General features: G+C 37.1%; 1 protein-coding gene and 1 long non-coding RNA gene across 2 annotated transcripts in view; one reads left to right on the top strand and one right to left on the bottom strand.

The window, feature by feature from the left end:
* LOC123788913 (uncharacterized) overlaps nucleotides 1-8,185 on the top strand; it is a 75,025-nt gene extending 66,840 nt beyond the window's left edge. The window contains exons 2-3 of the long non-coding RNA XR_006778605.2: nucleotides 3,172-3,235; nucleotides 6,119-8,185. This is a non-coding gene — a long non-coding RNA (uncharacterized LOC123788913). The remainder of the gene's footprint in view (nucleotides 1-3,171; nucleotides 3,236-6,118) is intronic.
* Nucleotides 1-25,826, bottom strand: part of MTPN (myotrophin) — a 56,934-nt gene that overhangs the window by 13,239 nt on the left and 17,869 nt on the right. The window contains exons 2-3 of the mRNA XM_045792577.2: nucleotides 9,486-9,599; nucleotides 8,441-8,524 (exon numbers count right to left, since the gene is read on the bottom strand). Of these exons, the coding sequence (XP_045648533.1) occupies nucleotides 8,441-8,524; nucleotides 9,486-9,599 (198 nt within the window). The remainder of the gene's footprint in view (nucleotides 1-8,440; nucleotides 8,525-9,485; nucleotides 9,600-25,826) is intronic.

Raw genomic sequence — 25,826 nt, 5'->3', positions numbered from 1 at the left:
AAATTCAATTATCAATTATATAAATTATAAGGCATTACATAAGTTATAAGGAATTTTAGTATTAATAGAGATGTTGCTATATATGTCAGATAATACAGATCCTAACAATATTAGAGAAAATGTCTAACAACGATAGTGTATTAATGCTACCGGCAAACTTTCTCTCAGAGAACTGTATCTTCAACAGACAAACTAGATTTAAGATACCAAATTAGATGTATACCAAAATATATGTAGCTGCGAAAAAGAAACGAATTTTGGACTTATGAGAGTCCACTGGCTAATAATATAATTCAGGAGTATCATTTCATGATTAACTCTCTTCTAAATAATGTGTTCATGAAATGTCGCTATTATTCAGGCAGATGAGATTTTAGTAAGATCAGTTCACTAATAAACAATCAAATCACTGTCCTATAAGCTCCTGTTTGGCTGCATTAATTAATAAAACTTCTCAACAAATAAGCATTAGCACAGGTGAATAAAAGCATCCGGAATGATAGATACATTCTCAACTTGCATTACTTAGGAAAGATCATTTTCCTACTGAGGGCTAGAGTTTTAAAATGATGTGTGCTATAAATTCCAAACTATTCATGAGCTAGAACAGGAGTCTGCAAACTATCACCCAGATGCTTGTTTTTATAAGTAAAGTTTTACTGGAATGCAGCCATGCTTGTCATTTCTGTGAGTCTATGGCAGCTTTTTAAAATTATAGTTGACACACAATGTTTCATGAGTTTCAGGTACCCAACAGAGTGGCTGGACAACTCTATATGTTATGGTTTGCTCACCGCAAGCGTAGCTACCATCTGTCACCATCCAGCCCTATCACAATGCCACCGACTATACTCCTGTGCTGTACCTTTCATCCCCGTGACGTACACATTCCATCACTGGAAGCCTGTACTGGGTCCCACTCCCTGCACCCATTTTGCCCATCCTCCTACCCCCTCCTCTCTGACAACCATCGGTTCTCTGTAATTATGGGTCTGTTTATGCTTTTTGTTTTGCTTGTTACATCCCACATGTAAGCGGAGTCATATGTTGTCTTTCTCTGATTTCACTTAGCATTATTCCCTCTAGATATGTCCATGTTGTTGCAAATGGCAAGATTTCTTTCCTTTTTATGGCTGAGTAATTTTCCATTGTGTATATGCGTGTGTGTGTGTATCTCCTTTATCCATTCATCTATGGACACTAGACTGCTTCCACATCTTGGCTACTGTAAATAATGCTGCAATAAACACAGGAGTGCACATATCTTTCCTTGTTAGTGTTTTAGTCTTCTCTGGGTAAATACCCAGTAGTAGAATTATCGGACCATATGCTATTTCTGTTTTTAATTTTTCTAAGAAACCTCCATCCTGTTTCCTACAATGGCTGTACCGATTTACATTCCCACCAACAGTGCACAACAGGTTTTTTTTTTTTTTTCCTGTGTCCTTGACAACATTTGTTATTCCTTATCTTTTTGATACTAGCCATTCTGACTGGTATAAGGTATTATTATCTCATTGTGCCTTTGACTTACACTTCTCTAATGATTAGTGATGTTGAACATCGTTTCATGTGTCTGTTGGCATCCTATATGCGTTCTTTGGAAAAATGTCTATTTGATTATTTGGGTGTTTTGGGTGTTGAGTTGTAAGTTTATATATTTGGATATTAACTCCTTACTGAATATATCATTTGTAAATCTTCTCTCATTCGGTAGTTTGCCTTTTCATTTTGTTAATAGCGTCTTTCACTGTGCAAAGGCCTTTGTTTTGGTGTAGTTACCATAGTTTGTTTTTGTTTCCCTTGCCTTAGAAAAATGTTGCTAAGGCAATGTCAAAGAGATAACTATGTTTTTTGTTTTTGGGGTTTTTTTTGGAAATTTATTTCAGGTCTTTCAGGTCATTACTCCATTTTGAGTTTATTTTTTGCACTTGGTGTAAGAAAGTGGTCCAGTTTTCCTCTTTTGTTTGTAATTGTGCAGTTTTCTCAGCATTTTTATTGAAGAGACTTTCTTTTCCTCATTGTATATTCTTGCATCCTCAGTCATAGGTTTATTGGCCATATTAAGCATGAGTTTGTTTCTGGGCTCCATTCCGGTGTACTGAACAAATGTGTGTATTTCTGTGACAGTACCATACTGTTTCATTATAGCTTTGTAGTATGTATCTTGAAATCTGGGGTTGTGATGCCTCCGGCTTTGTTCCTTCTCAAGACTGCCTTGGCTATTCATGTTTTCTGTGATTCCATACAAATTTCAGTACTTGTTCTAGTTTGTCCGTGGCAGCGTTAGAGCTACAGTGACCACGTGGTCTGCAAAGCCATACATGACCCTCTAAGAAAATGGGTGCCAATCTCTGGATTATAGGATATTTTTGTTATCACCTTTTAAATATTCCTTTTATTCCCAAAATTTCCTGCTTGAGATTTTTTAGGGCAAAAAACCAATGAAACAAAAAACCTTATTCAATGAGAAAATTACAATTCAAACTGGTATCTACTTCAACAGTCTGTTTTGCTTTGATAAAAACAGGCTGACGTCGATTAGGCTCGGCCTTTTTATTGACCACTGTGCTGTCTGGTTGCCACTTCTCTAGCACAGAAGTCTCTTTCACACTCTTGCTTGGGCTTCTGCCTCTTCTGCTACTGCTACATTTCCCAGGATGCTTCTTGAGCCTGCATTTTAACCTGTCTCATCACCTGTGTCCTTGTCTCTTCACCCCAGTTTTACATACGTTTTTCATGTACTCCTTTTCATCTTATAAGTTATCATTTAACAATTCTATAGTAGCTATTTTTTTTAAACTTTAGTGTTTGTTTTGTATTTTATATATTCACTTGATTTATTCACATAGTAATTTCTTGATTATCACCCTTCTTACATCTCAGTTTTTCTCTTGGGTTTTAATTTGTTTCTTCCTGAAGTGCATCCAAATCTTCGCTTCTTTGTTACTCAGGGTACTGACCACTTCTGGGCTTGGAGCAGCCTTGGATCAGCTCCTACCTTTTCTAACAATACTCTCTTGCTCATTTCAAGAGATGGTTCCTTCTTCAACCCCATCCCTTCTGCTTTCTGTGTCTGAAGGGTTCACTCTAATTTCTTCTCCAACGAATCCCTTATGTTTCAAAGCAAATATTGATACATTAATTTTAAAAACCTCTTTTCTGTCATAGGAGGGCAAAAAGTGGATACCATGGCATGTGCTCATACCTCAATCTTGAAGTGGAAGTTCCACAGGTATTGATCTTTTTTTAATTATTACTAGCTCAGAAAAAAAAAAAAAAATCAGGCCAAATAACTTTTACCTACAGAAATATACATGTTCTATTTCTCATAACTGTCCCTGACTCTAATTCTGATAGGCAAGCAGTGGAAAGAACATGGACTTCTGAGTCATAATCCTGGAACAAATCTCAATTCCATTATATTTCGTGGATGTTAGGTAGATATTTAACCTCCCTGAGCCAAATGGTTTCCTTATCCGTAATATGGAGATGATTATACCTATGTATTTGGGTTGACAGAAATTAAAGATTATATAAACAAAGTGCTTAGTACATACTATGTTCTCCACAGATGTTAGTTGTTTCTTTTGCTATATGAACAATCAAGAATTAAATGTTAATTCCCACTTTTGTCATAAACCTCACCTTCCATTGGATTAGAGACAAAAACTTATCCAGTAAGTGGTCTGGTATATCACATAGCTTGATTCTGAATATTCTAGCAATCCTCTTTAATTTGTTTTTGTGGTTCTTCCTTTTACCCCTGAGTTTTTAACTTCATTTACTTTGGCTTTTTTCCTAATGATACACCAGCTGGATAAGACATTAAAAATATCAACTTGGTAAACTTTCAGTACTTTTAAAATGAATTCATAATAATCCATAAGGATTCAAACTTTTGATAAAAGGCAGAACCAGATTTCATAATACAAACATTGATTGTAACCAAAAAAATGCTCTGGAATAGCCTTATTTTAGCAACTAAGGATTTTCGAAAGAGCACAATCAATTTCCAAAACAATATTTGGCTAACAAAACTATAGGGTATCCATTAAAGAAGCTTATGCAATAATAAAAAAATCAAAGTAATTTTGAAAAAGCAGAACTAAATTTTACTACTCTGCTTTCATAAAGGTAAAAAAACCCTTTCATAACAGCTCTGCATGGGTACAATTGATCTGCCATTAACAGAGCCATCTCTGAATGTCACTTAGCTTCAAAAATCAAGGCTCAGACACAAAAAACAGTATTACAGTCACAAGTAAAAGAAAAAATAAAAGTCAATCAATAATGGTAGCAACAGTGTATATAATTAGAGACCCTTCTAAAAAAACATATTAGGGCCTAATGTACACGCAAATCAAGGCAGAAGATTCTTTAACAATGGAATCGTACAGTCATGTCTCAATGACCTGGAGCATCCTGCTCTGGAAATAAGGAATACCAACGATGGTCTGGGACTTCTCTAGCATAACAATAATCGTCCTATGAGGAAAGAGAGGCTTATCCGAAAGAAATACAGAGTTTGAGACAGGAGTATCTCATTTAATAAATCATCAGAGCCTAAGCTAAAAAGGATATCTTTTTATCTTTTGTAATTAGGTTTTTATTTTCAGAGATCTATCAGGGAAAGAGGGACAAAAGGGGAGGAAAAATCTTGTTTTATCTTTTATTCTGACTTATGAATTTATATTTTGGGCTGTAATTGACATAACCTTTGTATTAGTTTAAGGTGTATACAATGATTTGATTATCACAAAGTTTAGTTAACATCTATTGCCCCTCACCTAGTTTTTTTCTTGTGATTGAGAACTTTTAAGACTTACTCAGTAATTTTCAAATGCACAAGACAGTATTATTACTGTTTCTTTTACTATACACTTAGCATGGACTTAATTTAATTCCCCTGGCCTCAGCCTACCTGCTGAGGAACAAAGAGAAATGAGATCCTGGTAATGTGGCTTAAGCCCAGGGTCAGGCTGTGTGCCTCAACTGTTGTTATGTGAGTCAACAAGATCTTTTTACTGTTTAAGCCTACCTGAGCTGGGTTTAGTTACGTGCAGTATCAAGAGTTCTAACTAATAAAATATTGGAATTACATAAATCTTTAACAAACTGTAAATCAATACTGTAGCCTATGACAATCAGTTTTGAATATGGTAAGCAAAAATATTCTCCCAGGGATGATATGGGTGATCCCGTACTTTTCAAAGGTATTTTATTTTTTTTTGGAGGAGAAAAATAAATAGGTTTTTTTATTCTGAGCTTCCCCTAGCAAGGGAGTCAGCCATCAAACCTTGCATTTTGGCAGACTCAAAAGCAGGTGGGGCAGTGGAAAACAACTGACAAAGCAGTGATAAAAGGAAGACTTCCAGAAGCTGTCAGCTTAAAAAAAAGAAAACTTTTCATGGATGTGGGGGGAGGAGTAGGACAGAGGGACTAGAAATCTTTGTGAGTACATCCTACCACAGATTCTGGATCCACTGCAGTGACCAAGAATAATATTTTCATTTGTTTTGGCTTTGGGAGAACCACATTATTCATATCAGTATAATGTGTAGTATCTAAAAATTAGTTGATTCATACCCCCTCAAATAAAAACCCAAACTCAAACCAGTAACCACCACACACTTAAAGAAATTCAGAATGGTGTTTAACAAGCACCTATGGGGAAACAACCCCTAGTTTTAGAGAACCTGAATTAACTGCTTTCAGAACAGTTTAAAAAGAGTTTGAGACAAACATGCTTTAATTTTTTCTATGAAGCATAAAATCCTCTTTAGTCTTAGTTAAAATAAAAGCTATTTACTGAGCATTTATGTGTCAGGTACTGTGGGAAAATGCTTTATATACATTTACTCATTTCTGTATCTTCCTTTAGCAGATCTTATTTTAAAATCCCAATTGCTAATTTTTATTGTTGTTTCCATCACTGTGTGACTGCTTAAGCTAAGTATTTGGTTGGTCAGTTAAATTGTATGTGGTATCAGAGACAGAAAACTAGGGGCAATATTTATAGCATATAAACAGCATTTTCTAGAGTATGCCATGAAATGATAAGTTTGGGATTAATATTGGTGTCTTATAAAGATTTCTTGTCTTCCATCATTTGCAGGTTCCATCTAATACAGCTAGAATGGTTGCAACTGACTGGGTTGTTGAGACTGGAATTTGAACTCCATCTAAGAGTTAACACTAGAAAATTCCAAACTTACCAGGACTCCAAGCATATCAAGACACCAGATGACTTGGAGGTCCCTTATTTATAGCAAACAGCCCCTAATCATCTACTCAGTATGTACTACAGAAAATGAAGCTTACAAATTTCATACTAAGGCTACTCAAAGAGTGGTCTGTGAACCTGGTACCAGTCTGCAAACTGTTTGTTAGTAGTCCAGGACATTATCTACATCACTAAGTATAATGCTTAGTTCAGCTAACTTGTTTTTTCATAGCAAGATACTCTTGATGAAGAAGACGGGACTGATTTAGATTCTAGCCCAAGATCCTTACCCACCATGAACTGGTAACGGTTTGTGGACCAGCTATTTGGAATAACATTTGTTCTAGACCTCAGTCTCTGATGCCACACACAATTTAAATGACCAACCAAATACTTAGCTTCAACAGTCACATAGTAATGGAAAAAACAATAAAAATTAGCAATTGAGTACAAAAAATAATAGGATACCTAGGAATAAACCCAACCGAAGAGGTGAAAGACCTGTACTCTAAAAACCATAAAACACTGATGAAAGAAATTGAAGATGACACAAATGGAAAGACATTCCACGCTCATGCACTGGAAGAACAAATACTGTTAAAATGTCTGTACTACCCAAAGCAATCTACACATTTAATGCAATTCCTATCAAAGTACCAACAGCATGATTCACAGAGCTAGAACAAAGTCATAGGGATTTGGGTTTTGTTGCTAGACCAAAGAATCCTAAAATTTGTATGGAACCACAAAAGACCCCAAATAACCAAAGCAACACTGAAAAAAGAAAAAGCTGGAAGGATCTACAATTCCGGACTTCAAGCTCTATTACAAAGCCGTAGTAACCAAAGGAGTACGGTACTGGCCCAAAAACAGACACATAGATCAACAGAACAGAAAACCCAGAAATGAACCCACAATTATATGGTCAATTAATCTTCGACAAAGCAGGAAAGAATATCCAATAGGAAAAAGACCATGTCTTCAACAAATGGTGTTGGGAAAACTGGACAGCAACATAAACTGGACCACATTCTTATACCATACACAAAAATAAAATTCAAAATGGATGAAAAACCTAAATGTGAGACAGGAAACCATCAAATTCCTACAAGAGAACACAGGCAGTAATTTCTTTGACATCGTCATAGTAACTTTCTAGACATGTCTCCTGAGGCAAGGGAAACAAAAGCACAAATAAATTATTGGGACTACATTAAAAGGCTTCTGCACAGCAAAGGAAAACAAAACTAAAAGGCAGCCTATAAAAGGCAAATGACATATCTGATAAAGGATCAGTATCCAAAATATATAAAGGACTTATATAAAACCCCAAAATCGAATAATCTGACTAAAAATGGGAAGAAGACATGAGCTGACATTTTTTCCAAAGACGACATCCAGATGGCCAACGGACACATGGTGGATAATGTTAAACATCTTTTCATCAGGGAAATGCAACTCAAAATTACAATGAGATATCACCTCACACCTGTCAGAATGGCTAAAATCAACACAAATAACAGGTGTTGGTGAGGATGTGCAGAAAGGGGAACTCTCGCACACTGTTAGTGGGAATGCAGACTGGGGCAGCGACTCTGGAAAACCGTATGGAGGTTCCTCGAAAAGTTAAAAATACAACTACTCTATGATTCAGCAATTGCACTACTAGGTATTTATCCAAAAAATACAAAAATACTAATTCAAAGCAATACACACACCCCAATGTTTACAGCCGCATTATCTACAATAGCTGAATTATGCAAATAGCCCAAGTGTCCATCCAGTGACGATGAATGGATAAGATGGAATATTATTCAGCCATAAAAAGAATGAAATCTTGCCATCTGCAACAATATAGATGGAGTTAGAGAACATTACGCTAAGCAGAATGAGTCAGAGAAAGACAAATACCATATGACTTCACTCATCTGTGGAATTTAAGAAACAAATGAGCAAAGGGCGGGGGGAGAGGCAAACCAAGAAACAGGCTCAACTACAAAGAACCAACTGATGGGTTACCAGCCGGGAGGGAGGGGGTGGGGGGATGGGGGAAACAGGTGATGGGGATGAAGGAGGGCGCTTGTCGTGAGGAGCACCGGGTTTGTATGCAAGTGTTGAATCGCTATATTGTACACCTGAATCTAATATGACACTACATATCAACGAAGTGGAATTTTAAATAAAAACTTAAAAACCATTAGCAAGTGACCTCACCTTTGACAGAAGCAATTTCACACAGGAAACATGACCTTCATAGACAGCAGACAGAAGAGGGGTGATATGATGTTTATCTGGAGCCTATGAAACAATGAGATAAAAAAACCACTTTATTTTTCACTTCTTCCTTCTTTCTAGATTTAGAGAACTACTAATGTTTCCCTATTTGCCTTTTTATACAAAATCACTTCGCAGCTACAAGTTCCCTGCCGTTTAGAGAGCTGCCAAGGCCCAAGCCCATAAGCAGCGTCTCCTTGGGCACCAGCGCAGTGAAGTAGAGGGCGCAGCGCTTTGACTTCAGCTCAAACCTTGGCTCTGCCACTTACTGTACTGACTAGTTATTTAACCTCTTCGAGACCCAAGTCCTCACTATTGTAGGAATGCCAGTGAGGTCCAGGAAGGGAAGAGGTGGGTAGAATTGGCCACTGAAGAGGTAAAAGACCGCCACAATGGGGCCAGGTGACATGTGCACAGTGGATCTAATTGCTGTCATGGTTAAACATTTTTCCAAAACTCTGGAAAGCTACAAAAGGCAAGTGCCGGGAGATGACTGCTCCTGTCTGACCATCTGCCTATTGACCTTTGTCCAAAACTCCAATTTGGATTTATCCTCTGACTGCGGAGTCCTATCCTCCACGCATGACAGGCATTTGCTAACTCTAGATAGTTTTAAAAAGTCTGTTTGTGCTGCTTATTAAAAAAAAAAAAAAATCCCAATTATATATTTCTAAGTTACAGGAAATTTGATATATTTCAGACTATATTCTTATAAGTCTGTAGAAAATAATTACCCCAGGCATACAACAGGAATTTTTTCTAAAATGACAATGTTCTTGGGACATCTGGGTGGCTCATCCATTAACTGTCTGCCTTTAGCTCAGGTCATGATCCCGGGGTCCTGGGATCGAGTCCTGCATCAGGCTCCTTGCTCAGCAGGGAGCCTGCTTTTCCCTCTGCCTGACACTCCCCCTGCTTGTGCTCTCTCTCTCCGACAAATAAAATCTTACGAAAAAAAAAAAATAAAATGACAACATTTACATACATTAATATCTGCTCCTTTCAGAAGCAGAAATTCCAGGATTTCAAGCTGCCCACAGTCTGCTGCATAATGAAGAGGCTTCCTTCCACCTTCTAGTGTCCGGTTGACATCTTCTCCCTTATAAGAGAAGCCAAATGAAAATGATTTTTAGATAGATGGTAGACTGAAGATGGGTGGGACATGAGACACCTGGGATTTTTCCCTTCTTAGTTTCCTGAAACAATTACATTTCCTGCGAAGTGAAGTAAGTAACCAAGAAGTTGAAATCAAATTCTGCACAGTAGCACACACGCAGTATGAAGATAATTCAATCGTGACTAGTCAAACTGAAAACAAAAGACGATAATGCTGTCATGAAATATGTTACTGTGCTCTATTTCTAGGGAGTTCAGTCAGCATAATGTCAAGATGGGGCCACAGAAAACTGGTAAGTTCAAACACAGAGTTTAGGCCGATCACAGGACATGTATTGTAATTCAAGGAAAAGCATTATTTTGAAGGAAGCAGACATCATCATCAACTAAGAATCATTTCCTTCATTTAACATTTACTAAAGCCCTGCTATATGGCGGGCACTGTGCACGGAGAAGACAAAGGTGAACAAAATCAGACCTGGCTTCTGACTGCGTGGAGCTAACCATCTAGTGTGGGGAGGCAGATATTAATCAAATAATCACGTAATCAATGTCAAAATGTAACTGCTATGAAGGAAAGGAATTCAGTGCTATACAAATACTGAAGAACAGGACTTAATCTTGGTGGAGTGGGTCATGTGAGAAAATGAACTTAAGGCCTCAAAAAAGTTTTCATTCATTGAGAAGATCCCAACAATAATAAATACAACCAGCCTCTTTACTGGCCAGGCCTGGCACTGTGCTAGACACATACTCTCTGATCTTCAAACCAACCTACAAGGAGAAAATCTCCACTTAATAAACGAAAAGTCTGAAGCTAAAAGCGGTTAACTTTTAGTAACAAGAGAGATCTAAACTCATTGTCTTTCTAAACCACCATGTTGCCTCCAATTCAGCATTTGCCCCTTCTTAAGCAAAGTTCAGGTTGCAGAGTAGCAACAGGTCTGAAGGAATTTATTTTCTCTACTGTACGAGTCACTTATCTTGGTTTGGTCAACTCATCAAGCCAGATTCTGAATCAGGATGTTCAGAACCCTATCATTCCATGGCCATTACAAGCTGTTCTTTCAAAACACCCTCTATATGGATTTAGAAGAAAAGTGTTCAACATGCTTAAAGTCACCGGAGACGGGGCTGAAGCTCCAACTCTTCTACTTATTTGTGGGACCTGAGACTGGTTACTTTCCAAATCTGTTTCCTTATCCGTAAAATGGGAAGAAAAATGCTTAGACCCTACAAGGTTTTAGTGCATCATTAAAGCCACTCCATGCAAAGTATTTGACACAGGGTAAAATGTTTAATAAAGGTTAACTATTATTTCTGTGGCTCCCTGATGTTGGTTTATATAGCACTAAAAGACTATCCAAAATTGAGTTAAGGCATGTTTCTGCACAATGGTTGAAATTTAAAGGTATGATTTAATGTAATATACTGGCTATTCAGAAACAAGTAGTAAGGGCAACTTGGTGTGCCACCGTAGCCTTTATTCACAGCTGCTCAAGTGGGAGGCTTTGAGGCAAACGGAGATACTGCTTCAACAATTCTCAAATATAACTAGTTTTCCTTACGTTATTAATATCTCCTTTCCATTATTAACATTAACTAGAGAGCATTAACTGGATAGGTGTTTTCACTGAAAAGAAAGTATTGCTTGAGAGAAAGACAACTATCATATGATTTCTCTCATCTATGGAACATAAGAACTAGGAAGATCAGTAGGAGAAGAAAGGGATAAAGAAAGGGGGGGTAATCAGAAGGGGGAATGAAACATGAGAGACTATGGACTATGAGAAACAAACTGAGGGCTACAGAGGGGAGGGGGGTGGGGGAATGGGATAGACCGGTGATGGGAAGTAAGGAGGGCACATATTGCATGGTGCACTGGGTGTTATACACAACTAATGAATCATCGAGCCTTACATCGAAAACCGGGGATGTACTGTATGGTGACTAACATAATAAAAAATCATTAAAAAAAAAAAAAGTATTGCTTGTAGTAATGACTGTCAAAAATAATATATTTTCTTGAATCAAAATAAGTGGCATCTTCCTTCCCTGCTTAGTGTTAAGTATGGAAAATGCATATGAAATGGAGTTGTGAGTTTAAACTTTCTCCTTTATCCCTGCAGACACTGTTTTTACAGTTCTTTCTTTAGCAGACAAAAAATGACAGTATCAGAAAGGCTTCATATGACTGACAGGGAAGAAAGGATCCTCTTCTGCGGAGCCTTTGCAAAAGCTGTACTTACAGAGAAAGTTATAGTACAAAGACCTGTACTGGAAAAGTCGCAAGGCCTCAAAATAATGATTTTTGTACTTTCACCTAAAAAACTAGAGAGTATTACACACACACACACACACCCAACCTAGATAGTATTATGCTAAGTGAAATAAATTAGCTGGAGAAAGACAAATACCATATGATTTTACTCATGTGGAATTTAAGAAACAAGCAAAAAACAACAACAAACAAAAAACCTGACATAGGTTAAAAAAAAAAAAAAGAGAGAGAGAGGGGCAAACCAAGAAACAGACCCTTAACTACAGAGAACAAACTGATGGTTAACCAGAGTGGAGGTGGGTAGGGGGACGAGTGAAATAGGTGATGGGGATTAAGGACCACACTTGGGATGAGCCCTGGGTGATGTATGGAAGTGTTGAATCACTATACTGTACACATGAAACTAATATTACACTGTATGTTAACTGGAATTTAAATAAAAACTTAAAACTAGGGAGAAGAAAAAAGGTTTATGGAAATCCCTGTACCTTCTGCTCAATTTTGCTGTGAACCTAAGTATGCTCCAAAAAATAAAGTTTATTTTTAAAAAGTAAAATCAAATTCAAAGTAAGCCAGAAGCAAGAAAAGAAGAGCAGGAGCTAATGAAACAGAAAACAAAAAAGTAATAGAAATCAAAAGCTGATTCTCTGAGATCAGTACAATTGATAAATCTCTAACCAGAGTGGTCAGAAAACTAAAGAGTGCCAACACAAAGTGCTAATATCAGACTTTACTGATTACCTTCCCACAAAGAGACTCCCAGGCCCTAGGGGGCTACACTGGCAAATTTTACCAAACATTTAAGAAAAAGGGTGATACCAACTCTTCCAGAAGATAGGAGCATTTCCACTCATTTTATGAGGTCAGCATTACTCTTCAAAATGCGAACAAAGAGGATACAAAAGACACTACAACAAAAGAATGCTACAGGCTAATATCCTTCATGAACACAAGTTCTAAACAAAATGTTAGCAAACTGAACCCACAAATATATGAAAAGAATATAACCATGACCAAAAGTTTATCCCAGGAATACAAAGTTGGTTAAATATTTGAAAAGTCAGTCAACATAATTCACCATTTCGACAAATCAGAAAAGAAAAACCATATGATCATTTCAGTAGGTGAAAAAGCATCTGACAAAACCCTACATCCCTTCCTGATAAAAACTCAGCTAACTATAGAAAGAAGAAAATTTCCCTGGTCTAATTAGGGGCTTCCAAAAAAAAAAAAAAATTAACTACAACTATCATACTTCATTGGTGACATATTGAATGCTTTGCCCCTAAAAATCAGGAACAAGACGTCTCTGTTTTTATCGATTCTACTCAACACAGTACTGGAAGTTCTAACCAATGCAATTAGGCAAGAAAAAAAAGCATCCATTTTGGGGAAGAAAAAAAAAGTAAAAGTGTCTTTATTTATTTGCAGGTGACATGATCATCTATGTAGAAAATTCCATGGAATCTACCAAAAAGCTACTAGAACTAGTAAGTAACTTTAGCAGTGTTTCAGGACAAAACAATATATAAAATCAACTGCATTTTTGTATATTAGCAATGAGTAATTGCAAATCAGAAGTAAAATCAGTATTATTTACAAGAGCATCCAAAGATATGAAATACTTAGTGATAAATTAACAAAAATGTGAAATATACACCAAAAACTACTAAAAATTATTGAAATTAGAGAGGACCTTAAATGGAGAGATATACCACGTTTGTGGGTTGGAAGGCTTAGGACTGCAGAGATGTCAATTATCCCCAAACTGATGTGTAGATTCAACACAGTACCAGTCAAAACCACAGGAGGCTTTTTAAAGAAACTGACAAACTGATCCTACATTTCATCTGGAAATGCAAAGAATCCAGACTAGCCAAAACCACTTTAAAAAAGGGACAAGGTGGAAGACTAGTACTACCTGATTTCAAGAATTACTAGAAATGAAGTAATCAAGAAAGTACAGCATTGCCATAAAATTATAAAATATGCAAACTTTTGGGGCGCCTGGGTGGCTCAGTCGGTTAAGCATCTGCCTTTGGATCAGGTAGGTCATGATCCTGGAGTTCTGCTGCATTGGGCTCCCTGCTCAGAGGGGAGTCTGGCTTCTCCCTCTCCCTCTGCCCCTCCCCCCGCTCCTTCTCTCTCTCCCTCAAATAAATAAAATCTTTAAAAAACCCCCAAATATGCAAACTGTTATCACTATAGTGATAGAAAGCTGATCAGTGGTTGCCTGGGGGAAGGGGAGGAGAGGGACAACAGGAGGGCGGGATTACAAAAGAGCAGTGAGGGTAATGGATGTGTTCATTATCTTGACTGTGGTGATGATTTCCCAGGTATATACATGTCAAAACTTACCAAATTGTACACTTTAAATATCTGTAGTTTGTTGTATTTCAATTATACCTCAGTAAAAGATTTTCCTGAAATCAAACCTCTGTGGCTCTATTCTTACAAAATGGGCTGCTAACAAAGCAATATTTGAGATAGGATGAGAACAGGGGTGACTCATAATCTTTGTGGGAGCCTTAAAGAGCAAAAGCTAGTTGAGGTCAAGTTCCTTCACTGTTAGTGCTGAAGGAAAAACTGTGGCCTTACATCCTACACCTCAACTAACTGCACGGAACCAGAAGTTTTAAAGTGGGATGAGAGAGGATCAATGTGACCCTCGACCAGCTGGGTGGGCTTCAGAGATCAAAACAATCGTCCGAATTGCTGGAAAAAACATCCTTATCAATATCCTACCTTTCAGCACTATTTTGTCTACTCCATTCTTTACTCTGCAACTACAGGGAGCTTGCTAAACATAAACTGTGATCACATCATTCCCTTTTAAAAAGTCATCTGATGGCTATTCATTGCTCCCAGAGAATAATGTCTAAACAACATACTTTAGAAGATCTGGAGTGATCTATCTGGTGACTGCCCTTTCAACTTCAATTCTCACAGCATTTCTCCCCCAGTACCCCCATTTCCCCTCCCCACACCCCCCTCCTTTGTTTAGTTAACGCCCACTAATCCTTTAGAAGCAGGCTTTAATACAACTGCCTGGAGAGTCATCTCTAACCACCTCAGCACTGAGTGATGGGAGCTTCACAGGTGTGCTCAAAGCATTGCATTTCCCTGTGGTTAACACTCACCACATTGTACTCAAACTGCCTCTATCTGTATCCTCTATGAACACAGGTCAGGTACCATGGCTCTATTATTTACTTTTGCATCTCCAATGCCTAGTATAGTTTCCGACATACAGTAAATGTTGATATGATAAAGCTTCTAGATGAAGAAATGGTGAGGTTGCTCAAGTAATAGATTTGGAAGCAGGTCATACATGACACCTTCCATTTCAAGCACACATGGATAATACATTAGTTATCTAGTAACAGCAGCAGTAACTTGAGATCAATGGTGTGTTTACTGATGTGGGGGGGTTTCAATGATAATTTCACCAGGTTTTCAGAGGTCTTGATAGGTGTAACTGCAGTAGTGGTGATAAAATAGGGAAGGAAGATAGTGCTCTATCTAGTTCCTTTCTCCCTACCCTCTGCCCATACTCTAGGCATTAGTGACATCATCAGAGAGGAAGTTAGACACCTGTTCTGTAATCTTGATTCTAATTTAATGAAACATTATGAGCTACAAAGAAAAATCTAATCCTAATTTTGTCTCCCAGATTCTGGGACTAAAGAAAGATGTACTATCTCAAGGGGTCCCTTAGCATTACATGACAATCTTACCATGTTTTCCTTTTTCTCTTGCTTTTCCACTTTCCACAGAGACTATTTTAAATTTCTTTCACTTTTTATATACCTCAGACTTCTCTACCTTCTCTTTCCCTTTCATTCTCAGCAGATAACCTCACTGTACCCTCTACACAGAAGACTGTCTTCAGACAGCCACTCCCTCAGCAACTTCCCTCCCCCACACCTTCCCACCACTGACAACTCTCTCCTCTCCTCCTATCGGAAGCCAAACTCTCACCTCTGTTTTGGATATCATCCTTTCCTATTTTCTTAGAAAACTTAATCCTTTGTTTATCTCTTTTCTTGCCTGTTTTCAACCTCTACTGCTCTATGGGCTCCTTTTCATTAGTATATGCCACGCACAGCTCTTCCACTAAACAAGCAAAATACAACACAATAACCTCTCCTTAGGCCCATCCTTAGACCTTTCAGTTACTGTTCTCCCTCCTCCCTCTCATGGCTAAATTTTCCAAAAGCACTGTCTGTATTTGCTAGCTCCAATTTCTCACCTTCTGTTCTAATCTGACTTCCACCCTCAACACTAAACCATAACCATTTTTGCTGAGGTCAGTGACTTCCATGTTGCAAAATGCAAAGGTTATTTCGGTCCTCACCTTAACCTCACAGAAGTAACAAAGTGGATCATTTCTTCCTTTTTTAAACACACTCTCTTCTGGCTTCAGGGACACCACATTATTGACTACTGCTTCTCTGTTTCCTCTCCTGACTTATCCATGTCTACCAGGAGTTTTGTAACAAATTTTGGGGATCTATATATGTTTGGGGATCTATATATGATTTAATCATATATAATTTAAAGAGCTGGTAAGTTCGGTCATCCTTATACAGTCCTGTAATAATATCTATATCAAAATACTTTGACTATAAATTTTGAGTAACAAATGCTTCCTCAGGTATAAAGTTTACATATATTTTTGAAGACCTCACCATGCAGTAATGTGTTTATGAGAATGTTTTTCATCATGATATGTGTGTAAATAACCATGCAGGTCACAAATAATAACTGCACACAGCTTCTATTTACCAAATGCAGTTGAAGTAACACAGACTGACAAACCTAATTCGTCATCACATCACGGCTTGCCTGGCTTTCCCTTTCCCTTTCAACAAGAATTATTTATCCAGTTTTACTGGATTTTACTCTCTTTCTTTTATTGAAACATGAAGCCTGTTGGTTGTTAAAAATACACAAAATAGATTTTTATTCTATTACAATTATATTTTGCCATATTTTTCTTCTAAGTTGTTTTTAAACTATTCTTATTTTCTCCAAATATGGCATATTCCAGATACATAATATGGCAAACATAATAAACTCTGCAATATTTTCCAGTGAGTTTAAATTAAATACATTCTATCCGGAACCACTATAGTGACTATGAAATGCTTTAGAATAGGTTGACTCCTGGTGCCTCTCAAATAAGGGGGTTTAGATTATGGTGGGAAGAGAAAGTCCATGTGGTATTCTAAATCAAATGGAACCCAAGAAGAGTTCTAAGATTATTCCATATTCTAACATTTGCAGACTACCTTCTCTGATTCTTCCCTGGTCCTAATCAAAATTATTCATAGAATTAAAAGAAAAAAAAAAGGACGTGATAATGCATGACTAGTTTATATTAATAAGTCAGTGAGTTCTATGTTAAGGGGAGAACTGAATAAATTGTAAGCAATATCATTTATTCCAATGTTGAAGCATGACATTTTAGGGCTGGACAGTGGACAGGTTTTCCAAATTTTGAAAATTAAATGACATTACTAGCATTTGTGAAGGTCAGTCATCCTTCATTTCTCAAGTACCACTGTTCTGAATAACCAAGAGTTTCAGTTATACTGATAAATTCTTATCTGACTAGAAAATTATTGGTGAAATGGTCTAATTCTACATTTAATATCAATAAATCAACTAGTATTTACTAAGAAGCCATGTTCCTAGCATTGTGCTGGGCATGCTAATGGTACAAAAAAGAATTGTGGGTCTGTGTCTACCTTATGAATCAGACTACATCTTATACTTCTTTAATTTCTACCACAATGCCTACTATGGTACTTTAAAACTTCAAGAATAATTTGTGATTGCTAATTATGATAGTATGTTAAAATGCTGTACTGAGAAGTAACAGTATTCACTAAGGTGATTTAGAGAGTATGGGTGAACACAGCACATGTGTACGTAAGAGAATATGCCTGGAGAAATTAATTATTATGGTGGATGGATTTCTCATAGGAATTTCCTCCTGGAAATCCAGCAAGTGTTACCTTGGAAAGTACCTACCACACGATAGTTGTGAGGCTTCACTGAAATAATGTAAGGCGCCTGGCACACAGTGAGCACTCAATAATGCCAAATGCTTTTATTAATAGAGCCCTCAATGGTTCTCATCTGAATAGCTTTCTACTTAATTTCTCCACATTTAACAATTCAACAAATGTCAATCAAGTACCTCAGTGTTCCTAAAAAGTAAGACTGATCGGTCATGCTACTCCTTCACTCAAAAAATGCCAACTGCTCGCTCCCTCTTGCTGAATAAAAAATCCTCATCACAACACTCAACTCCTCTTCACTTCAACACCAACTTACCATTCTGGCCATTTTACCTCATACATACACCGCTCCCAACATATCAGTGTTTTCCCACTTCTAGGCAACTTCATGTTGTTGCTTTTGTCATGGTTACCCCACTTCCATTCATGTCCTGATCTGCTGAAATTGCACTTAGCCTTCGAGACCTATTTTCTCTTGTAAAACTTTTACCTGATATTCTTTTTCCCCCTTGATACTCTTGATATGTAATTCCCTCCTTTTAATCCTCACAGTTCTTAGTTTATGTCTCTGACTACACTTTACCTTTTTTCAATTAGGTATTTGTTATTTATGTACTTCAATAAAAACTCCATTAAAAAAAAGGAGAGTGCCTTACTTATACATACTGCCTACGATGTCTACGGGTGACTTGTGCCAAGAGTCCAATTTAATGAATTGGTGCAGTCATATATATAGCATCTTTGTCACACTATGGAACCCCCTACTTACCATAACAATGATCACTCCACAAAGAGGTAGTTTAAAAATATTATTCGTGTGTCTGAAAGTCACAGAGTCTCAGTATTTGAGAGGACTCTGAATGTCATCCAACCCAACCCCTCACTCTGTTTGAATCCTTGTTTGTGTATGCCCAGCCTACAAGTAAACCTCTCTAATGAAAGGCAACTCAAGATCTTACCAATCAGCTCATTCCCACTTTACAGTTCTGGTTCTACCCCTTGGGGACGCATGGAACAAGCAGTCTCGATTTTCATGTTAGATCACCAATTATGTTTAACAGCCACATCACATAACTAAAATGAAATCATCACATTATAACTAAAATGAAATCTCTTTACGTGATTTGCTATTACCCTGAACTTCAGTTACTCATTTTGAGTATACACATAGGGCCATTACATTAATTGCTATTAAATTTCAACTTATAATGGTCATTTTATTTTTCCAGGCTGTCAAGTTCTTGCTAGATTCTAACTGAAAGGAATTTGTTAGTTCTGATCCCCAACCTCCCTCTAGTTGTACCTCACCTACCTTCATTATGGTGACCTAAGACATTCATTAGAAAAAGAGAAAAGATGAAGAATGAGCCCCAGCAGTATTCAGGAAACTTCCTTCAGTTCACTACACAAAGAAATAGGTAGCGTATGTGGGTATTACCATTCAAACAGTCTTGAATCTAGTTCATTAAATTCTTATCCCACCATCCTTTACCATCATTCTCCCAAGCATAACATTAAAATATAAAAATTTCAATGAAATGATTGAGAGTTCCTTCATCTAACAGTAGTCTAGGAACTGCAAAAAAAGGGAAATTAGCACAGCAGGATTTATTTCTAATTGATTCCTTCATAAGTGTTAGACAATCCCACAGCCACCACAAATAATTTAAAAAGTAACACATTCATTAAATAACATTTGGAAAAGAGATCTTTCTTCTAGTGAGTCTTGCCATCTAAAACACAACCATTATTACCTTGCTTTCCTTCTGTTTAATTTTTTTCTGTGAAAGTAAATCACACTAATTATTTAACATTTAGGTATCTTGTCTTGCTACCATTCTTGAAAGCTACACGACAGTCTCTCGAGTAGATGTGCCATAGTTTACCTAAATATCCTAATTCTGGACATGTAGATTAATACCAAATACCCTGTACCATTAAAGTTCTTATTTTATAGAACATAACAATATCATACACTTCATCAGTTCCAAAGCACGCATTTTCCTGCATTTTAACATCTCTGAAATTGGGTCACAAAATAGAAGAAAAAAAGTTGGAGAACATAAAATGGCAAAATTCGCTGACAGTAAGACCTGCTCATATCATTCTCATGGAAAATGGGTAAGTGTGCCATCAATTCTAGTTCAGAATTATTTTAACGATGTAATAAAGATATTAAACAAATTAAAACCAGTAGGAACACATTAAATCCTAATGCTAATACTAAATGTTTGGAAGTTCTCACTTCTCTAAATTGTGTCCACAAACTAAACCGGAGAGCAAACTGTCCTCCAGTATAAGTGATATATTCTCTGGGACACATTCCTGATATACCTGCCTCAACTTCTGTGAAGACAAACAGAAAAAGACAACTCAAAAAAGCTCAGAATGGGGGTGCCTCGGTGGCTCAGTCGGTTAAGCATCTGACTCTTGATTTCAGTGCAGGTTATGATCTCAGGGTTGTGAGATCAAGCCCCACGTCAGGCTCCGCTCTGGGCATGGAGCCTGCTGAAGATTCTCTCTCTCTGCCCCTCTCCACCTTCCTGCAATTGTGCTCTCTCTCAAAAACAAACAAAACACAACTCAGAAAACCAAGCATACCGGCCAGCTACTTGTACCTTCATTACCTAGGGTGTTACCGAAGCCGCCCCTGTGATCTAGTTACATGTTACCACGCTATATTGCCACGGCAGCAAAGATACTACCCTCTCCATTCTACCCTTCTTTATCAACAAATTCTGACTTTATTAGGTTGGCAATGTGCCCAGCTAGCACACATTTCCCAGCAACTCTAGTACCTAGGAGTAGTCAGTAGGTGAGAACACAAGTTGAATGGTGCCTCAAGGACTTACTGGAAGATATACTTCTCCTCTTATTCCTGTTTGAATGTGAGAATGGTGGCTGAAACTCCAGTAGCCATTTTGCACCATGAGGTGACCCTGAAGACAGAAGCGATTCACAAAGGAGGGAGGAGCTTAGGTAACTTAGGACCATGGAGCCACCGCACCAGGTGTGGACTGCCTACTTCATGATTGAGGTTAAAAGAAAGAAAAATAAGCCGCTCTCTTGTTCAGTCATATATTCCCTTTGGTAAGAGGTTATTAAGGTAAAAAGTTTCTTCTCCCCCACTGTCTCTTCTTAGCTGCAGAATCAGTTCCTGTCAGAGGAAACAAAAGTGATCCACTATATCTCCTCCCACGAAGGATCAACCACTTCTTGTAGCGACAGAGTCACAGAGACAGCTAAGGCACATTCCTACCTGAAGTTAGAATTTTTTAAGTAGTGTTTTAGAATAGGCAATAGAGAATCTAAAACATATCCCATTAGGCCAATAAAGCTACCAGAAACTAGGATTCTTCTAGTACAAGGCAGACGATATGTGTAGTCAGGAGTGATCCTCACGTTTTACGAGTCTGCATACCCTCAGTCTGGACAGCTTTCCCCTTTAAAGGGTAAGTCACAGAAGAAAAACAATATGGGGTGTATGAAAACTGCAAGAAAAGTGTAACAAAGGAAAAGAAAAATCATACTGAAAATTCAAGAAACTTAATTTTAGAAAGCATTCAGAGTGATCAAGCTAGAATCCAAAAGACATGGTTTCTATGAAAAAAGTATCTTAAGATGAAAACAAGCAAACATGCAAAGCGAACAAACCGAGATCCAGGCTGATGGGAATAGGAAACTGGCTGAGAAAGTGAAATATGGCAGAAGAATTAAAACTGCAACCACGAGATTAAAATCCGCACCAAAGTCAGCAGAGCTGGGTAACACTACCAACTCCAAATTAAGAAAATTTAATTAAAGACTTGACAATAAGCTTTAGAAATTCTCCCAGAATACTGAGGTGATAAACAAAAATGATTAAAATGATATAATGACAGTAAAGCTAAAATCTATGAATACATGGTCAGAACAAGAGGAATCGAAGGTTATAAAAGTAAACTTTTGAGTTCAAAAAGACTACAACCTGCAGATCGTAAAAAGCTCATTGACAAAATTCAACAGAACCGCCCCCCCCCCGCGCCCCCCCCAGCCGCCGCCCATTAGTTTTGCAGTTTATTTTACAAGGATGAAAACAAAAACAAAAAAAAAAATAAAAAATGTGTTAACTCTAAAGAAAATTAAATTAGCCTGGTCTCTTTCTATAGCACTGAGTTCCAGAGGACAAGAGAAAGAAACTATCTATAGTAATGCTATCTGGAGAGGACCTGGGGATCGGGTATAAGCCTCTGAGGAGAGTTACTGACACTGACACTAATGGGAGATGTATGAGGTGTCTTTTAAATATGTTAGAGGTAGGCAGAAGGTCTCCAGAATCTCTGATCTGCAGCTGAGAGAGAATAAATTATGACTCATGCGTTCCACACCAAGCTCATCAACATTCATGTGTAAAGGCAAAGGCAGTCCTGGGTACCAGCGATTCAGAAAATATACCACTGACGCTCCCATGAGGGAAGGAGGAGGAGGTGAGCAGCACCTTGAAGACTTCTGGTGCAGTAAATTCTCTGACGTTTAGTCTCAGCATCCCAAAGTGTTTTTTGTTTATAATGGTTCTATCTATGGGTATTTACCAAAGCAGAAAACCTTTTAAATATTTAGTAATTCATTTAGAATTAACAAAAAGAAACACATTGCATGTTAACATAAATGAGATTTTAAAAAATAAAAAATAACTGTATTCCTCTTCCCCTCTCACCTAAAAGGTGAAGGGTGACACTGCATTACTTTTTTTTTTTTTTTTTGCCATTTTTTTAATGTCTGCCTTAATAGAGGACAGCTGACTTCTCATATCTGCTGCCACATTCAATTTGTTCTGACAGATCGTTTCGGCCAAAATATACGAAGAAAATTCGGCCTCCTGCAGATACGTAGTTGAATGAGTAAAAAATTTAACTTTTTTTAAAAAAAGATTTTATTTCTTTGAGGGAGAGAGCGAGAAAACGAGCAGAGAGAGGGACAAAGAGAGAGAGGGAGAAGCCGGCTCCCCGCTGAGCAAGGAGCCAGATGTGGGGCGCAACCCCAAGGACCCTGGGGTCATGACTTGCACCGAAAGAGCTGAAGGCAGAAGTTAACCATTTGAGCCACCCAGGCACCCAAAGTTTAACATGTTTGTAACAGCCTTTTCAGTTAATTATGGATTTTCTTTGACACTACACTAAAACTCAAGCGGTAGTTTGTTAAAGATTATTTACAATGTGGAATCTGTCACTGTATCAATGAACTTCATACTGTTACATTAAAACCCACCAGTCTATTTACACTCTGAATGGATCTTGTATACATATGCATGATTTTGTAAGGTCACGCATTGGTCATTTACAAAGTACTGGTTTACTGAGTTACAGAGATCTTCCAAATGTTGATGCACTTCTTTCTTCACTATCAAAACAATCACATTCACTGATAACACCTCCAATCTCATCAGTAAAACCGTTAAGTACTGGGAAGCTGTCAAACTCGAAATGGCAGATATAAATGTTCCAAAATTGGACTTTTCTCTTCAAGCTCTTTTCCTTGAACTGACAGGCTCACTAACTTCATTTTCAAGAAAATATCTGCCAAATATCCAAGACTGAATAACCAAATGGATAATTACAGGGTTTTGCTCCATCGAAAAGGCAGCTAGTTCAGGTCGCAGCTCCACTTTCCATTTCTCCACATAGAATATGAAAGAAGTGTACACCATATAACCAAGATCTAATGAAAGGGAATGTTTAGTGTTTCATCAAGGGCATTCTGAAGGGAAGCTGGCATATATCTAATTGTGCACGTGTGGGGGTAAAGTTCACAACGACTAGAAGCTGTACAGTTTGGTGCTGCTGCCCTGATTTACACAGTGGCTTTACTTACCTCTGCTTTTGCATCACCAGAAGTGTCGTCATAGTGAAGACAGCAAAGAAAGTCTAAATATTACTATGAAAATAGTTCTGACCTTATGGATGTCTTGAAGGGGTCCCTGGGGCCCCCAGAGATCTATGAGATCTACAGTACTTTGAGAACGGCTGCTTCAGTGAAATAGAAGAAATGAATTCAAAATTAGAACACAAGAATGGGGAGTTTTGGCGGCAAAGAATTAATGATGAAAAGCCAATTAAGCCTTTACTTAAGCAAATATGGTTAAAAACTAGATAACACAGATGTCAAAAAGAAGTCTTGAGAGAAAAGACACAGAATTTAACAAGCACATACAATCACACATTTATATAAAACAGAAAGTAGGTGAGGAAATAAAAATCCACTAGATTCTATCCGATTTGGGCCTTATTAAGTGACACAATCACGAATTGTGTCAATTAAATGCTGAACATGGGAGACTTAAATAAACGATGGCATATCCTCCATGAAATGCTATGCAGACTCATTTAAGATGAAAATAACATAGCTCTTGAATGCTTACCATGTGGCCAGGCACTGTTGCAAGTACTTTCCAGGTATTAATTAACTTAATTATCACAAAAGCTTTATAGGAAATTAGTGCTACTATTCCTGTACAAGGAAACTGAGGCACAATGAAGGTAACTTGCCCAAATTCTGTACTGCTGACAGGGAGAGGACCATGCTGCTGAGTGACGAAAGCAGGAACGATCCCACCTACTTCAAAACTTAGAAGAATATGTTCATCTATAATCATATAAAATTTCAAAGAATACATATATGATAAATTTATTAGTTGTCATCTTTAGAGACCAGGACTATGAGAATACTCTCCTTCATGAATTTCAATAACGCTGTATTTTTTGAAAATGAAAAATCCATTAAAAATTTAAAAATCCATTACTTTTATAATCAAAGCAACACACATATTTTTGTTTTGAAAAACTAAAACAAACTAAATCCTACTGCTTAGCAAAATTTAGACTCAAACACTTTTTCTGATGAAATTTAAGTTCTGGTAGAACTAAAAAATGAATACCTTTCAAGTAATGAAGAAAAGGAAGCAGAGAAAATAAATTCCTATGGCTTAAAAAAAAAAAAGGCAAAAGGAAAGTAAGTTTAAACAAAATAAATTCAAAGTCTAAAAAGAAAATTTAAACTGATCAGTTATGTCAACAAATGTGAATAGGTTTAAGTCACAAATTTAAAGATAAAGAATGAATCTTGGATTTTGTTAAATAACATTGGCAAAAAGAAAAGCAAACAAAAATCCAATGAGACACACACCTAAAAACAAAATAATGTGAGAAAATGTGAAAAATATAAACGAATGGGCAAAAATATATCAGGTACATATATCTAAAAAATTAATGAGTAATGTTAACAGATGACAAAGTTGAATTCAAGGCAAAGAAAAGTATATATGCAAAGATGCTCATTTTACATTTAAAAAAATGTGTATGTTAGTCATGAATCTACCACATACCAAGAAAACAACTGACAAAAATAGCACTGTAGTGAGAGACCATCATAATAATCTCAGTCTTTGGCAGGTAAGAATACAGCAGGCATGATTAATAATCAGTAAGATTGAATTAATATATATCAAACTCTGTACTTTATGGAAACTCCACCTTTAACTTCTACTGATTAACAAAACCTGATTGTAATAAACCAAAGAAAACCTTAATACATCCTGAAGTTGAAAACCTTATAGAACCTATTCTCTAACCCCACTGCAATAAAACTAAAAACTAATACAAAAGGCCTTAATATAAACACCGGGACAAAAAAAAAAAAAAAACACCCAAGGAGCAAACAGCAAAAATAACACACAAAACACACAAATTTACACACACACACACACACACACACACACACACACACAAACACACAATGAAACCAACAATGATGAAGCAAAGAAAAGCTCAATACTGGAAAATTACTATTTTGAAAATAAAGGTAAAAATATTAAATTATTATATTAAAGGTAAGAATAATATTACCTTTATGGATAGACCCAAAA

Source organism: Ursus americanus, chromosome 3 (genome assembly GCF_024610735.1).
Source record: "Ursus americanus isolate L20-20 chromosome 3, mUrsAme1.1.p, whole genome shotgun sequence".
Lineage (NCBI taxonomy): Eukaryota > Metazoa > Chordata > Mammalia > Carnivora > Ursidae > Ursus > Ursus americanus.
This window is presented reverse-complemented; position numbering and strand designations above follow the sequence as displayed.